Consider the following 17,816-nt stretch of genomic DNA (forward strand, 5'->3'; position numbering starts at 1 on the left):
GTCAGCATGGTCCAAAAGTGTTGCCCCTATTCTCTTAATGAGTAATGGGTGTGTTTTGGGCGTAACATGCAATAAACCAATCAGAGTCTCATCTCACATTCCCTTTAAAAGCAAGTTGTGCTCGCACCATGGCGGATTCGCTATTTACATGGAGGAATTTAATTGTAGAAAGACTGAACTCTTCTCCAGAGAGGAAACGGATCTGCTCGTGCGCGAGGATAAAGCATAAGCAGATCACCTACGGGACAAGCCGGATTCCACCATATCTTTATGTACACTATAATAATCTTTTACATTGTAATCCTTTTATTTTTAATATTTGGCTAGTCTGTGTGCTGCTGCACGTACCTGTGTGTGTAATAAGCAGAGTGTACTGCGTTGTGGACCCGCCTATAGGTGCACATTACTAAAGCGCTCTTTAAATAACAAAAAAAATATTTCGCCATTGACTTGAGACCAGGTTTCAGTTGGTCAATGGCGCAGTCTATTTCTGTTGCCTCAAAATAGCAACGCGCCAACAATGCGCCTGAACACTCCTCATTTCTCAGACCAGCAATCCCATGGGCAAACAGATGGGCGCAAATGCATTTGCCATTTAAACAACGTGTGCAGGACGTGAAAATGATAACTGCGTCGGGCTGAAACCAGCAAAAAACACTTGCGTCACGCCTGGCGCTGCATTGCACCAGTGTATGATAGGGCCCAATGACATACTCATTTAGACATTTACTGCCACCTACTGGCAGTTTAGGTTCTTATTTAGAGTATAATTTCATAAAAAAATTAAAAAAAAATCCATAATATTAATAAAAACCCATTAAAGGTATAGTTCACCCAAAAATGAAAATTCTGTCATTTACTCACCCTCATGGCCGTTGATGCATAAAAGATTATGTGTAATAAATGTTGAATCAAATAAAGAATTCTAAAGCTACTTTTTGTACACAATGGCTTTAAATTATCTTTGGGGTAATTTCTCAGTCAAATTTGTCTAATTAATTAGATAAAAAAGCCCTCATTTATCTATATAATTAATTAATTGAATGTATATAATATATATACTAACAGTATTGGAGTGGTGAATGTAATATTATTCTTGTAAACAGTTTCCAGCATTTCAGTAATAAAAGTGTCCGTATTTAAAATGTGCGCACATTACCACAAAGTGCAACAGTTACCATGTGGTGCATTTCAATTCAGTGGTCAAAAAGGATTACTGTTGAAATAGGGCTTTAGAAACTATACTCCAGATTAACTGCACAAAGATTATTGTCATGTCTCTAACATGTTTTTTCTCTCTTGCTTTTTAAATTTTAAAGGCTTTAGCGCTCCAACGTCAATGTTTACTTTTGTGGTTCTGATCATCACCATCATCATTTGCCTCTGCCATGTCGTCTTCGGTCATTTCAAATACCTCAGTGCGCATAATTATAAGGTCAGAAACAATTTTATCTAATTTTTCAGTTTTCATACACAGTCTAGCCTAGAACATTTTCTCTAATCAGCAAAGTGATCTTCCTGTATTCACAACAGGTTGACATGGACGGTGTGGACAATGGACGAGCACCAGGTTCATCCCCACCTGTCAAGTCTGTGGTAAGTTTTCATAATCATGACAGCTGTGTCTGTGTCACATCATATTGAGCAAGAAAGAATTTTTGCATCCCTAGATTTTAGCAGGGCTGGGTTAAAAAAATTATTGATTTTAATTAGGGCTGTCAAACGATTAATCGCGATTAATCGCTTCCAAAATAAAAGTTTGTTTACATAATTTATGTCTGTGTATGGAGTATAATTATTTTCTATATATAAATACACACACATGCATATATATATTTAAGAAAATGTGTTATTTATATATAAAATATTTATATATAATATAAATTATATATAATATAAATATATATACACAGTATATACATGCAAATATTTCTTAAATATATACATGCATGTGTGTGTATTTATATATAGAAAATAATTATACACCGTACACACACATGTATTATGTAAAAACAAACTTTTATTTTGGATGCGATTAATCGCGATTAATCGTTTGACAGCCCTAATTTTAATCGATTCTCATTTTGATGAACCGATGATATCGATTCTTAAATTCCAAGAATCAATTATTTTAGTCTATGCTGTTTTCAGTTGATTAATGAACAAAACTTTGTAGCACCTCCCATCCAATAAATCGCAAAAAGCTTTGTGCTTTGTTAGTCTTGATATAAAAGAAAGTCTCAGCTTTCAAATTCTGTTTTTTTTTTTTTTTTCAAAATTCAAAATTCAAACAATAAATATTGCTTTGGCACACTTTAATGTGGTGTGACAAAATACTGTAGACGCCTCAATTCGAGCAGCACTTGACCTGATCATCTCTTCTGCTTTACTACTAGTTTAAGCTCAAAATAAGCATGAATGAACATCTGAAGGTATGTTGAAAGATACAGTACAAATACGTATCATGATGTCTCATGTAATCGCTCAGTGTTCAACCGCGGAAAGACTTCAATAAAACAGCTTGTAAACAATGTCACGTGATGTTATGTTTACCTCAGAAAAGCCATTCAGGGACCATAAACTCTTTAGTCAGCTGGAACAATTTGCTTTAGAGAGGTGTATTTTGTTAATATATGCACTATATTACATATTCATTATATTTTTAATTAACATGTTTTTCAATATTTAATGTATGTTTGAATAAATTAATCATGAAACAAGTTTAAATTTATCAAATGTTATATTTCAAAAAAACGAATTAGAGTAGAAACAACGTAATTGTCATTAAAAGGTTATTATTATGAAAAACGTCTTTGCGTAATTTTAATGTTTGTATACAAATCAGTTACATTTAACAGTTACAGTTTTTAGTGTCAAACAGTAGTTATGTAGGCTAGTAGTTGTTCATATGGCATTGATGTGTCAGCTCTGATTATTTTCTCAGCTTTACATCTTCACATTCTTTCTATTATCAGCAGACGTACGTCGCTCAAGTCTTACAGGACGAGAAGAGCACTGGCGAGGACGAGGGCCAGGCGTCCTCACAGGATGAGGAAGTGGTGACCGAGGGGGATTTCCAGTCCGGAGAGGACAGCCTTATTGAGAACGAGGTGCATCAGTGACCCATGCCAGGGTCACACCATGTACTGAACTTCAGAGAAACTAGCAGGAGATCCACTACACCTCACTACACTACACTTGTGTGTGTGAGCGTGTGTGTGTGTGTGTGTGTGAATCCATCACAGCTGACAGCTAAAACACTCCTTTATTATTAAGGCTTGGAGACAGGATGGCCAATTGTCAAGAATCTGAAGTGGCTTGTGATTGTACTCCACCTATAAGAAACTGGCTCATCATAGTTTCATAATTCGTCTTTGCATCGTTTGCCCTGTTCGTACAGCATTTGGTCAGTACCAAATTTCTTGCCCTTGCAAGCGCATGTCTAGTAAATAATACCAAAAATAGTAATGATCACTAATTTGCCATTTCAAATTTTAATTCACCTATGTTATGATGAATTGAAACCGCTATAGTGCTATCTCAGGTGGGCAGTAAAATTGTATATAAGGGCGGATTTCACAAAGACGCATACAGGTCATATTTTACCCCCAAATCTGGATATTTCTTCATTGGTTGCATAGGATAATGGTCAATTAATACAGTTTGGCAAAAAAAAAGATGTATATGGCAACAGATAACAGACAGTGCTCTACAATAACAATTTCTCCATGTTTACTATCTGAGGCCCAAAACATTTCAGTGAAGGTGGATTTGATAATTTATCAAATATTGTGTGAAATCACATATCTTCGAAAAGCTTGTTGAATAAACATCAATCAGAATAACAGACTATTGAGTTACAGTTTTGAGTTCGGCAAGAGTATCAAATATCATTTTCTTGGCCCTGCTGAAATGGCACTATAGTACAATATATTTAAGACATGCAGATTAGCCTAATTCACGCAACTTTCCATTCTTCTCTACCAAAGTGAATGTATTTAACACAAAGGCCATTAGTAGTGGAAAACTCACACGAGCCTGCTGAATTAACGGATTGTGAGGAAAAAACAGTCACCGAACACTAATTGTCTCAACTGGAAAAGCCACTTTAAGACAAACAGACTCAAAGGCAATTCGCTATCCCTGTAACCATTCAAGGTCCATCCAATGATTCAAAGAGTTTAAATGTAAACCTTTGCATTACTGATCCATACTTGCGCCATGCGTGATATGACACTACTTTCTGAATCAGGCATCAAAAGGACCAACTTTGTGTTGCTCTACTGTGGAATGTTCTGTCAATAAACTGATACTGTAACAAATTGAACTTAAACGCACAGCAGATTCCCTATGTGGACCTTAAGGTGGAATTTTTCTTTTTATTATGCATGGGTATGAAATGATGGTTTCATCAGATTTTTATTTTATTTTTATTGGCGCTAACAAATGATGATGTAGACATTAACCATTAAACATATTTTACTACTTATAAATTACTGTAAAAAAAAAAAAAAGTGCATTGAAACATGCCCAGAATCCCTGAACACCATAGAAATTGGGTAATGATGATAGCTAAATCTCATTGGGTCATATAAACATATGCGTCTTTCATATGGCCTACTTTGTTGCTATTGTGGTGTGTTCCTTTGCATTTTTACAAGAGAACTGGAAATAACAGAATCCATGCTATGGTTCTTCTTACCTGTGTGCATTTACAAGCTGTTCACTGACACTTGCAGTTCTGAGATCATTTGACTGGGTTTATGCATCATTTAGTGGTTGAAGTCTGAAAAAAAGAATACAAAAACTAGTACAATGACCACTATTTATTGACCACTATTAAGACGTTTAGTTTTTTTGACAACTACACTCTTTATATCTAGTCGTCGCCATATTCAGACATTTTTGCTACTTTGTCCATTATATACATATTGCATTTTTGCTCTCTGTGCATTGTTGAAATGCGAGTCAGAACTGGAAACGAAATATTTTTTAAGAAAGTTATTGGAGCAGACAAAGGCTGTGCCCGAGTACTTGCTTTAACATCATTTTATTTTCTCTGTCCAGCCCTTAATTTGTTAGTCTTTCCTGCTAGTGGACCTAAATAGTTCTCATTGTGTCATTTGTTTACACGAATAGCAATGCAGTGTTTAAACTGTCATTTTCTGCAACAAATGTTGACTTGAAACAGTCGTCGGGTGTACAGTATGTAAGCTTGTGAATTAGAACATTAGGAAGCTAATCAGTGAGATTTTTAGTTAATTTATGTATATCACACTAATCTATCAATCACTGAGGAGCTTTGTAACTTTTAAATGCAAATAACACTGTAGGCTATGCACTTCGTGTGAAATATGTAACATTATCATGGTGTATGTAACAATTTCAAGCCATTTTCTTTTTTTTATTGATCTTGTTTGGACAACGAGTAACTGCGGTGCTTTGTACGTCTGACGCTCTTGCTGCTTAGATACTGTAGGTGATGTCCGTATGACTGCATCCTGGATCTGTTTAAGGAAAAAACACTGTTTTGAAGCATGATGCAGTGGCAATAATTTATTTATGCATCTTTATGACTTTTCCTGTTTGTTACAGATGTTGTCCACAGTATTTATTTCATTTGTCTATTATTTTTCCATCTTATGAATTAACTGGCTGTTGAACTGGAATGAAGAGGTTAAATCGGTGTAATATTTTTGTAAATAGAAGCATTGCGCTGCTCTTGGAAAACTAAACTGTATTTACATTTGTACAGCTTAGACAGCAAAACCATGTACAGTCGACCATGAATTGTTTGCTTTTTGTCCATTCAGATTTCCCTTAAGATCATACTATGCTTGCGATTGCTGTTTTTAATAGTTTTGTATCTCAACCTCCCCTCAAATGATCTTTTGTACAGTGTCATCTTCAATCTCTTACATGTCTTTGAACAATAAAATAGACATTTACTGACAAAACCATATCAAGTGTGAAGAAATTCTTTATTTGTGGACCCATGTCATTTATAAATTATATGAAGAAATGCACTAATTGTTTCACTTTACTGACTCTTTCTACTTATTTAAAACATAGTTTAGTTTAAGTAAGCAGCGTAGTTTAGATTACAGTGAACAGTATGATTATTTATATTGATATATCAGAATTGAGTTAGTATTTTGTGCCTTGATACAGAAATGAAAAGGTATGATGTTAAAGCAATGTTCCATTGTCTTTCTGACCAAATGTGTTTAATTACTGACTCTTTGTGTTGTTGATGAACACTAAGACTTTAACTATTGAGTGAATTAACTTAAAACAAACAAGTGTACACCCTTTACAAGAAAAAAATAATTTTAAAGTTTAAATAATATGGTTTTAAAGTGCTCTTTACCTCCTACGAGGAGTCATGATATCGTTTTATGGCAGCTTTCTTCCCTCTGCCACGAAACAGTGAGTACAATCTTTGACCTCTCATGGTCTTATGGTAGAGTCTTGTGATATGTCTCCAGACAAGGAAAAACAGGAACTGAGAGTCATAAGCTTTCACGTTGTATCTGATGTTTGATTCACTACCGAATCTTTCATCTGAACCGATTCTTTTCAATGGTAAAGTCGAATCATTCGACTGCATTTGGCGTCGGCAAAATGTATTAAAGTGTTTGTTTACCAACAATAATATTGAAGGAACCAAGAGATAGAGGTCAAGTATATTAGACTCCATTGTTATATTTCTATAGCTATAGTAATGAACTCGCCGTTCTGAATTCAAATTGTCGGCATGAAGCTGATATGATAACCATTTTAACAGCGCTCTAGTCGTGTTATTTTAAAATTCGCATTACCTATATAACCTGAATCTTCTTATGACAATACTCTCACAGAATATTTTAATGTATTTTAAAAGTTATTGAAGTAATTCGTCGTGAGGAAAAAGCCTCTTACCTCAGACGCTCTAGCGGTGCGCGCGCGCTCTCCATTTAATTCAACGCCAAGTCGCCAACGGCTTTTGCGCGTGCTCATGTTGTTCACAAAATTTATATAATATGAATATTCACAGTATACTTAACTTGCTCAGCAGTTGAAAATAAGTATTTTCAAGTTTTTTTCCCCCTAACGTAAGCAAATAATGCTCCACAAACGTATTGTGGTTATATACACAAAATGCAGTCGATCAAAATATATTTTAAATGTTTTGAGGTAATTTAGACGTGTATCTTCATAACCTAATAGTGATAACATACCAATAAACAGCAATTTTACTACAGGAATAAAACGTAATGAAAAATAAACCGACTGAGGGTTTTTCTGAGGACACTTCTGGGTGATAACGAATCAGTTCACCGAAAAGAACCGATTCTCTTAAATGAATCGAACTCTCTTCTGAGCCGTTTCTAAGCATGTTCTATTAGTTTTATGTAATTCAGTTTCTCAGACTCTAGGGGTGTTGTTTAGGGTTGTGGAAGGTTATGGAGGGTGTTGAGACGTGGATAACTCTCCACTATGCCTTTCACTGAGTGTTCAAAGAGGATATTGTGTCATCCTTTTGTATTTTAGGGTGTTTAAGTTACACGTGATGCAGCTTGAATGTGCGTTAAGAGGTTTAATCGGAAGGGCTGAATAACAGAAGCAAGCATGGACGGAGCTTGGGGTGTTATTCTCATATCTCTGGCAATGTTTGTGGGATGTTTCGTGCTCGGGATAATTCCACTATTGATCAATTTATCAGAGGTAAGATGATTCACATTCAACAAGTGTTGTTTATGTATAACGGGATACATAACGTTACAGACGATAAAGCAATATATCAAATGCAGATACAAACAAAGTTTTAAATACACTATATGTACATTGTTGCATGCATTATAAATGAAGTTAACCTGAATCATTAAAGTTTTTACTATACCTTGTACTTTAACCTGTGGATCTGCGTTCAGTCTCGTAACGTTAGCTGGTTTTTCTGCACGTGATATTTAGATCTAAAAAATCTCTCTGTGCTGTGGCAAACAGCTCAACTTTATATATTTGAGTTGAATGTCATCGTACAACAAAAAAAACGTAACGTTACTGTGGTATATATGGCAAGATTACCACGTTCATGTGGTATTTCAAATATTACCATGGTAAACATTGCAATACTCTGTCAGTGTCATACTATAAACCATGTAAGTCCATGACTATTAAAGGCTAATGCAGTAACTGTGTGTTTTGACATTGAAATACAAGTTTAAAGTTGTTTTAAGACATTTTCTCCACCCTTGCAGCACAAGCTGCAGTTGATTACTGTGTTGGGGGCGGGGCTTCTATGTGGCACTGCCCTGTCAATCATCATCCCTGAGGGGGTGGAGTTAGTGCAGGAGTCATGGAAAGGTAAGACTGGCCATCTTCCTCTGTTTTATTCATTCACTTCTCTATCAGGGAATGGATATGTAGAGTCATACACACCTTTTGTCTTTGTTTACTTTTATGTAAAGTCAGTCATTTAAATAGTAACCCCATACTCAGCAGGCCATGATCAATTATGTTTGAGAATACATGTTTTCTCCTTCTCCACATATAGACTGGTATTGCTCCACAATGGAATGGAATCAAAATATATCTGGATCAAATTCAACACTTCATCTAGTTGAAAAAAAAGGTCTGCGTCCTCATTTCTTCATAGGAGTCTCTCTCGTCTTGGGCTTTATGCTCATGTTTGTGGTGGATCAGATTGCCAACTACTGCTCCATGAACGGTACCTCAATCATAAACTTATCATCATAAACACAGTTCTATGATTATACACTCACTTCTTCCAAACATAAGCTGTGTTCGGAATAGAAATGTATAGTGTAGGTTCCCTTATATTGTTTTTAATCATTTACAACAAAAGATTTCAAACTGTAGTAGAATGATGTATTGTTTAATTCAGCGAGTTATCATGTCAGATATAAAACATTATTGTGCTTTTTTAATCCAACTTCTTTGTAAAACAAAATATCCTAAGTTTTGGGGTGACTCTTGAAAAAATTTGAGAAATATATAGGTCATATTTCACCTCAAAATCAAAACAGAATTATAAGAAATTGCACTTTGCATAAAGAGCTGATTAAAGGGTTAGTTTACCCAAAAATGAAATTCTGTCATTAATTACTCCCCCTCATGTCGTTCGTCTTTGGAGCTCAAACAGCTACGCAACTAGCACTTTGACGCTTCAAAGAGATCGTAAAAATAATATAAAGCTCAGAGATTTCATCTAAAAGATCTTTGTTTGTGTTCTGAAGATGAAAACAATTACTGGTTTGGAATGACATGAGGGTAATTAAAGATGCTCTAAGCGATGCTGGGTGAAGTCACTTCTTGTTGACGTTCGAAGTATTGTCAAACAAAACGGAGGCTAGCTCAACCCTCCCTCCTCCTCATCCCGTCCCCTCTCCCTCCCTCCCGTGCTTCCTGAAACAGTCATGAACCATTTAGAAAAACCAAACTGGATTTACACACCGGTCCAGCAAAAACAGAGCCAGCTGAATGTCGGATCAGAAGCCCTTCTGCCGGCGGAGTTCTCGCCACCTTTTGAAGGCTTTTCCGATGTAAATTCAGGACTTTGCGCGTTCCTTCTCCTTTTCCCTCTTCTTTGTTATCTGTTCATCGGAACGTTGTCTCTTTGGTCGTGTGTCGGCCATATCAAAATTCAAGAGAATATAATTCTAACGTTTGTCGTTGTCTAGAACATCTCTCCTCTAGCTAACTTCCCTCCTCATGCTTCTCTCTCCTCCACTCCCCACACCCCCCCTTCATGTGCACACGCACTAACCCCCCATCCCCCACCCCCAAATCATTCTTGTCGGTTATTGGCTGGAACACTGTTTATGTTTCGTGGTCCAGGTTGGGCCAGTTTGTTTTTGTTGCCATTTGTGGAGCCTGGGCTGTCTACAGAAACCACGTTTTTTTACAGTGTGTTCAGGGGACAGGCAGCGAGCGGATAGCGAGGAGATGTTTGCTGTTTGTGACAATAAATATTTCAGCCTAAAAAACGTGTGACATCGCTTAGAGCACCTTTAATTACTGAATTGTAATTTTTGGGTGAATTATCCCTTTAACATCTTTTGCATGTGCATCAAGCACAAGTCTTGTATTCACACAAGTCTTCAATTCTCAGTAGTTCAGTGAAATGTGTCAAATTGAATTCTTAGTATACTATTGAAAATATAAAGCACAACTGCAAGCATGCATCATGAATTTAATGTATTCCACTTGGCCACACACAGACACAATGAAGTCTGCGGAAAGATAACCCGGTGTGAAATGCTGTCGAGTGCTCTCTTGAGAACATGTCTGTTTGTCTTGTTTCCCAGAACCCCGAGTGCGCATGCACAGTGGCAACAGTGTCACTGCCACCCTGGGTCTGCTTATTCACGCCGCAGGTAACAAGGGCCTCAATGCCACTATTGTGTTCCCACATTGCCCAGATAAAACAGATTATATTACAGTGAATCATGCCAGTAGTGCTTGTCCTGAGGATGATTATTCAAGTCAGTGAACAATGGGTTTCTAAATAATCTTCCGTTGTGTGTTTATCACAGCATCTGTCCTATAATTACCAAAAAGGGACACAATCTAGGGACTAAAAACAGACTGAACTCATTGTCTGGTAATGCAAAACTTCATGGCTAGTGTTGCATTTCTGTTTTCACACAAAGTGAATAATGATGCCTCAGATCGTTTGGTTGCAGTGTTTCGTCAGGTGTGAAGAGATGCCCACAGCTGGTGAGGAACTTATTTGCATGACATTCACATTGTTTCTCTCTCTTCAGTTGATGGAGTCGCTCTGGGTGCAGCTGCCGCCTCATCGCAGGTGTCCGTGCAGGTTGTCGTGTTTTTTGCTGTCATTTTGCACAAGGTGAGACTTGGTATCGGTCTTTCTGTAATAACACTGCTGAGTCAAGTGACCCTAGTAACACCAAGATCATGGGTTTGATTCCCAGCATGAACTGATTAAATCTATTCCTTAAAGCGTAACTCTCGCCAAAATGCAACCTAGGGTCTTTTGTCAATCTACCCGAGTCAGACTTTCGTGTAAAAGCATAATTAGAATTAGGGCTGTAATCAACCAAAGAAAATCTTGGTCGACTAAAGTCCTGAAATTTTCGACTAAAAATTACGTTAGGGAAAAAAAACGTTAAATTAATTAGCTGCGCACTATGCGCAGTACTTGGTAGCCTTGTTGTCCGCCTAAATGAATTATAAATAAACATAAAAAACTAGTAGGCTATTTGCAGTATATTCAATCGTTTTTGACCTAATTATTTTGCACTGAAATGAGTCTGACACACGAGTCTGTCGGCTCTGCAGCGTTGCATCACGTGCATCTGCGCACAATATCATAGCCTATGATTTCCGAAAATCCAGCTTCGCGGCTGAGATACGAATAGACTATTAACTTAAAGCTTTTACTCTTAAACACAAAAGGCATGTCCACTATAATAAAAAAAGAATGTTTATTAAACAAACCAGATCAAGTAATAATATTCAGCAAACCTTCTAGTAGCCTACTTTCTTCAATCTGTCTGTCTCTCTTCTCCAGTGGGTTGGGCTAATCCAAAAGAAGTGAAAACAAGGGGGGTGTTCTGAAGACAGACTTTTACCTGTGAAACAGCGGTGCTCTGAAAACACCCCCATTAGCAATTAGTGCTTTCCACCTGATGAAATGAACGCGGCAAAACTGATGAAATGAACGCGACAAAAAATCGACCAATCAGAATTTTGGTCGAGCAAGAACGTATCGACCAAATAATCGACTAATCGACTGGGAGATTACAGCCCTAATTAGAATGGAAACGCCACTTTTAAGTTTGACCGTATTTTCGTTTGCGGTCAAATTGCCTTTTGAATGGGAGTGCTTGGGACACAACTATAGCATCAAAATCACTATTTTTAAAACACTGAGAAGGCTCGACACAACATGAAACTTTGCTGGAAGTATCAGGGGCTCTACACATGAACTCCAGCATTGACAACATTGTTTGTGAACACAGAGTTTACTAAAAAGAAAGATTTTGAACAACTCACATCTCTCTCTCTCTCTCTCTCTCTCTCTCTCTCTCTCTCTCTCTCTCTCTCTCTCTCTCTCTCTCTCTCTCTCTCTCTCTCTCTCTCTCTCTCTCTCTCTCTCTCTCTCTCTCTCTCTCTCTCTCTCTCTCTCTCTCTCTCTCTCTCTCTAGGCTCCAGCCGCGTTTGGTCTTGTGTCTTTCCTCATGCACGCAGGTCTGGAGAGGAAGACTATTCAGACTCATTTACTGGCGTTTTCTGCTGCTGCGCCACTGATGGCCATCAGCACTTACTTCATCCTTAGTGCGGTGAGAGACCCTGTTCTCTTTATTCATTCTTTGAAACTTAGGCTCTGTTTTCACCTGGTATTAAGATGTGTTTTGGTCGATCGGATCACAAGTAGACAGGGGAGACACATTCCCGTTTACACTGGTGTTTTAATCTGTCTCTTTTGTCCACTTTAACCACTTCTGTCCTGATTTCTTCGAGGGGAGGGTCTATGGGTGGGTAAATATGTGCTAATGGACAAAATAAGCTCACACAATTTACATATGAACGCGACCGGAGACGACAGAAAAACACACGGAGAGCATCAGCTTTAGTTTCTGCTCTGACAGCCACGAGACCAGCCGAACGCTGCGAGTGTGTGTTAGAAATCAGGAATGGTGAGAGAACATTGTGTTTGGTACGTTTTTCGTTTTCAAACCAAACTTGGGTCTTAAATCCCCTCTGGCTAGACCCTTCCCATAATGTTTACTCATTAGGTCAGTTAGCGGAGAGTAAGCATCTTTTGTGGCTGTTCAAACACATTCGACCGGATTGCTTTCATAGTGTAAACACACATGCGGTCGAACAGCTACAAAAGACGAGTTGTGAGTTTTTGACTACCTCTGGAAGCGGTCGAAAGTGGACAAACTCAAAACGTTTTAGACCCTGTTTATGAATCTGAATTTTTGAAGCTGTTATGTTAGTTTCTAATAAGTAACTAGATAAGAATGTTTGGGGTGTGAGTGTGTCATGGAGAGAGAATGTATGTTCTGAACGTTAAAGTAGTGCAACTAATGTTACATATTTTCCATTTAATTCTTCTGTTATTTATTTTGGACTGATCTAAAATAAAGCAATAAGCCCCTCGAAGCCGTGATTTACAGCTAAGGGGCGTCGATAGGCACGACGCGGAGTCTATGTTCTAAATCCACTGTAAAACACGACTTCAAGGGGCTTATTGCTTTTATAAAACGGTTACTCCATAAAAATATTCATTTTAATATTTATTTTATTCAGTGATGTAGTGGTGCCTAGAGAAGTGGGTATACTCTTAATTTATGCCCCAATATTTAAGCGTCCCAGCAAATGATGAACGCTCTGTGTTATAAACAGTGACATGTAAGACTAGTCTTGCATAGTTCACCCCAAAATGGGCCAGTAGTATTTGCACATTCTCACTTAACTTTTGCTGCATGACTTAACAGAGAATTTGGATCATTATGAAATTAATATTAGCCACAGAAGAGGTGCAGTTTTTGCCATTTATTCTGGCCCACAGACTATAGGAAGAGACAACTAAGTAATTATGAATTTTGAGTGAATATTCCTTAGTCCATCCACACATGAAAATTGGACAACTATTCAAGGGATCACTGTCTTTACTGGGTGTTTTTTATTCACATGTGATTGGATTAGCTACTAAATGATGCACATGAGAAGGGATTTAGAAGTGGGTATAGGCTGCGCCGTATACCTGCATATACCCTGCACTACACCAGCCATTTTATTCATAAAATAAACACCAACAAAAAATATAACATTATAACATTTATTCCTCCGCCAAGCAATGTAGTTCCAAAGAGGTTGCCAAGCAACACATGCAGCAACAAAGCATCACAAATGGCAGTTGTTATGTTATGTTATGTTTCTTTATTATCCCCAAGGGGCAATTTGTTCCACAGCTGCCATTGGCACAGCCAACACATAAATACAGTAAAAGATACAACAAAATGAACAATAAGTTGTTCAAAAAAAGAAAAAGAAATAACACAATTAACCCATAGATGTCATCCTGGAAAAGTTACAAATTGCGATGTTTAGAGCTGGTTCAAGTATTTAACAGCTAATGGTACAAATGATCTTGTGTATCGATTTGACTTTGCCTCTCTAGAGAAGGCAAACCTTCTCCCTGACGGCAAGAGCCGAAACTCTGCGTGTAGAGGGTGATAAGGGTCTGCCAAAATGGCATTTGCCCTCCGGACACACCTAATCTGGTAGACCTGGCTCAGATCATTAAGATTGACACCAGTGATCTTCCGACACTGTTTAACAAAGCTTCCCAGCCTATTCTTTCTAATCAAATTAAGATTGCCGAACCAGCAGATCATTGAAAATGTGAGAATTGACTCAACAAATGATGAATAAAACATTTTCATAAGTGAACTTTCAACATTAAAACTCCTCAGTTTCCTTAAATAAAACAGTTTTTGATTGACCTTTTTGCAGATCCTGTCTGTGTTGGCCTCAAAGGTCAGTTTATCATCCAGTATAATTCCCAGGTACTTATACTGACTGACAGTCTCCACTGCTGAGCCATTTATAATGGTACATGGCAAGGCAGGTGGTTTCCTACGGAAGTCAAACCGCATGTCTTTGTTTTTTGCGACATTTAACTGTAGGAATGACTCCTCGCAACCATTCTATAAAACTGTCCAAGACTGGTTGACAAGTTGCGCAGTAATACTAATGTAATGCAAACAAGTGTGTGTTTGTTGAGTAATTTACAACGGCTTCGAACGCAGCTCAACCAATCAGAATCAAGGACTGGAACTATCTGTTTTATAATAAGTATTAAATACTTTATCTTTTGCAGTCTAATGGCTCGTCCCAGAGCCGTCTGAGCGCCACAGGCATTGGAATGCTGTTCTCAGCTGGGACTTTCTTGTATGTGGCCACAGTTCATGTTCTTCCTGAAATCAACAGCAGAGGACAGCAGAGCTCCACTCACCTCTACCATCACGCAGGATCTGGATCCTACCAGCATCAGGGCGGTCTGACCATCACAGAGAACCTCACTTTCATCCTGGGCATGGGACTTCCCGTGCTGTTGGCCCTCGGACTGCCAGATGATTAATCTGTAAAAACAACCCAACAGCCAGATATGTGACGTGTAATGATTCATTTTGAAATGTTTATATTTTTATAAAGATGTTCTTTTGAGTTTTGTTTGGTTTGTTTGCCGAGAAACAAAACAAAAGCCTGTGGCATGCTGGTATTTATGTGCAGTTAGGGTCCGGCTCTGGGTCATTTGTCGCCTCCACACTGTTATATTGAATCAAAGACAAAAAGATTTATATTTATGTTCTTATACCTAGAATCAAATTTTATTTTGTATTACAGCTGAAGTAATTTTTTCTCACAGCCATAAAGTTGCAATAAGTTAGTGCAATACAGTGCTCTTTTTCCAAATATCGTTGCTTATTTTTTGACATTTTGTATTAAACCAAGAATGCCTTATATTAGTATAAACCAATATTTATGTTTAGAATTACAATCCAGTGCAATCTTGAGATGGCTCGACAGTCTCTCTGGTACGTGACAATCTATTAAAAGCCATTTAAAGCCACTGTTTGTGTGCAGTTTTTGTGTTTTGCAAATCATTTGTGTGGATCAACATTCCAGTCCAAAAACAGTCCTAGCCCTAAACTTAACCCTACCCAGATCTTACCCTAACCTAACCCTGGTTGTAAGCCTAAACTTGACAAAAACTGTAAAGTTGTCCCTCAAATCTGATTGTTGAAAGAAGTCTGAATGTTGTTCCAGGATCAACAAAGATGAACTTGTTTAAAAGGTCTGTTGCTGATAAATAGCTATTGAGACACCAATACATGTGCAACAGACTATATTAATCTTAAACCTGCAATTTTAGTGATGATCTTTTTAGTAACTTGACACAAGAATGCCCTGATTTGCAATTAACAATAGTACTGGCCAAGCACATGGTGAAGGTTTCTAACTAATGCTGTCAAATCTATTAATCGCATCTAACATAGAAGTTTGTTTATATATATATATATATATATGTGTGTGTGTCTGTGAGGATATATATATATATATATACACACACACACACACACACACACACATATAAACAAACATTTATGTTAGATGCAATTAATTGATTTGACAGCACTATTTCTAACCAAGTTGGTCTCAAATTTGCAACACAAGTCTATATAAAAAATAAAAAAATTGAGAAATATTGTGAAATATTCCAAAACTTTATTGGCTAATAAAGCATTCAGAAATCACATTATTTGTTCAAATAAAAGTCAATAAATAAATAAATTCTCTATATAATAAATACATGGCCTTTCTTTGGTGAAGTCTAAAAGCGCATTAATCGTCTTTTGACTTGATAAATACATTTATCAGCACTGTAAACACCTCATGTGTATGAAAAAACATCCATAAAACTAGTCTAATACTTCTGCTGGAAGCTGGATTTACATTTCAAATGTGCCTATAAACTTGATTTGTGTCTATTGTTTGGCTGCATTAATACTATAGTAATTAGATTTTCATCAGTAGGACTATTTTAGTAGCACTCTTCCTGGTTTCAGGCGACCCATGAGAGCGTTCAGCTCGGCTTCTCGAGCCATCTGGTCAAAGGTGCGCCGGGACGTCTGCTCCCTCACCCTGTCCCGCATGTAGCAGGAGGCGTGAGCCACTTTTCGGCTCCTCTCCATGACCTCGGCTCTCTCTCTCTGCAGCTTCTCCCTGCGCTCGTCCTTTTGCGTCACGGCCTCGTGTCTCTGCTCCCACTGTGCTTTCTCCTCCTCCAGGACTCGGTCTTGTAGTCTGCGATGATTCATTTCCTTTTCCTGGTTTTCTCGTCGGACATGTTGAGCTCTGCGACTCCGCTGCTCCTGCGCCTGACGCACGGCGTTCTCCATCCTCACCTGGCACCGCTTCACCAGCGTCTGCTTCTGCTCCAGCCAATCGCTGTTCTCCCTCTCCACCCGCTCCTGCGCCATCCGCATCTGCTCCTCCTCCTTCATCGCGCGCAGTCGCATCTCCTGCACGCGCGCCTCCACAAGCACTTCACGGTTCTCCCAGGAGCGTTGCAGCTTCCGCTCTAGTCCGTTTCTCTTCATCTCCTTCTCCGCGTGCTCCTGCTCCTCGGCCTCCTTTTTTAGGAGGAGGTGCTTGAGAAGCTCCCTCTCATTCTCTTGCTTGATTCTCCTCAGTTCTCTCTCTTCCTGCGTTCGCTTGCTCCTCATCGCATGCTGCTCTTTATCACGCGCCGCCTGCACCTCCTTCTCTCGCTGCGCCTCCTCATCGCGCTCCTTCTCCTGCAGGAGCCTCTCCTGGTAGCGCTTGCGTTCTTTCGCTTCCCTGTTTGCCTCTTTATGCTTGAACCTGCGTTGAGTTTGCTGCTCCTCTGCGAGTCTCCTCCAGCGCTCCTCCTGTTGAAGCATCTCTCGTTTGCGTTGCTCCGTAAGAACGGCCTCCTCTTCCTCTCGATACCTCCTTCGCTCCTCCATGTCCTCCTGCCAGCGACGGATTTGTCGTAGAAGCTCTTTACGCTTCTTTACCTCCAAGCGAGCTCTCCGGGCCTCCTCACGCCTCTTCTCCTCCTCACGATTTTGCTCCTCGAAATTGCTCTGCCGTAAACGAATCTGCTCCTCTTCATGCTTGGCCAGCATCAACGCGGCAATCTTATGATCTTTTTCCGGGATTGTGATGCATAGTTTGCGACTGATCTCCTGCGAGAGGCTTTTTAGTCGGCGCTCCGTCGCAGGAGAGCGTCGGAGGTCGGCCAG

The 17,816-nt window shown here is 38.7% G+C and overlaps 3 protein-coding genes across 6 annotated transcripts in view; 2 read left to right on the top strand and 1 right to left on the bottom strand.

Moving 5' to 3' along the window:
* Positions 1-5,383, top strand: part of tmem63ba (transmembrane protein 63Ba) — a 37,078-nt gene extending 31,695 nt beyond the window's left edge. For 3 of the 4 annotated variants that reach the window (XM_079854605.1, XM_079854607.1, XM_079854606.1), the window contains 3 exons: positions 1,320-1,435; positions 1,534-1,596; positions 2,976-5,383. In XM_079854605.1, the coding sequence (XP_079710731.1) occupies positions 1,320-1,435; positions 1,534-1,596; positions 2,976-3,122 (326 nt within the window). In that variant the 3' untranslated portion in view covers positions 3,123-5,383. The remainder of the gene's footprint in view (positions 1-1,319; positions 1,436-1,533; positions 1,597-2,975) is intronic. The other variant, XM_079854608.1, reaches the window with a different exon arrangement.
* A 2,026-nt stretch (positions 5,384-7,409) lies between these two features.
* Positions 7,410-15,970, top strand: LOC307148785 (zinc transporter ZIP9). Its single transcript, XM_079854617.1, has 7 exons — positions 7,410-7,707; positions 8,241-8,346; positions 8,537-8,710; positions 10,311-10,379; positions 10,770-10,855; positions 12,177-12,311; positions 14,864-15,970. Exons 1-7 carry the CDS (start codon positions 7,612-7,614, stop codon positions 15,122-15,124), a joined length of 927 nt encoding a protein of 308 aa, XP_079710743.1. The 5' UTR covers positions 7,410-7,611; the 3' UTR covers positions 15,125-15,970.
* A 290-nt stretch (positions 15,971-16,260) lies between these two features.
* The window catches only part of LOC307149560 (uncharacterized protein), a 2,112-nt gene continuing 556 nt past the window's right edge, over positions 16,261-17,816 (bottom strand). The window contains exon 1 of the mRNA XM_079855933.1: positions 16,261-17,816. This exon is cut by the window's right edge and continues 556 nt beyond it. Coding sequence (XP_079712059.1) covers positions 16,584-17,816 — 1,233 coding nt within the window. The 3' untranslated portion in view covers positions 16,261-16,583.

The sequence above is a fragment of the Squalius cephalus genome (assembly GCF_949319135.1).
Source record: "Squalius cephalus genome assembly, chromosome: 21".
NCBI lineage: Eukaryota > Metazoa > Chordata > Actinopteri > Cypriniformes > Leuciscidae > Squalius > Squalius cephalus.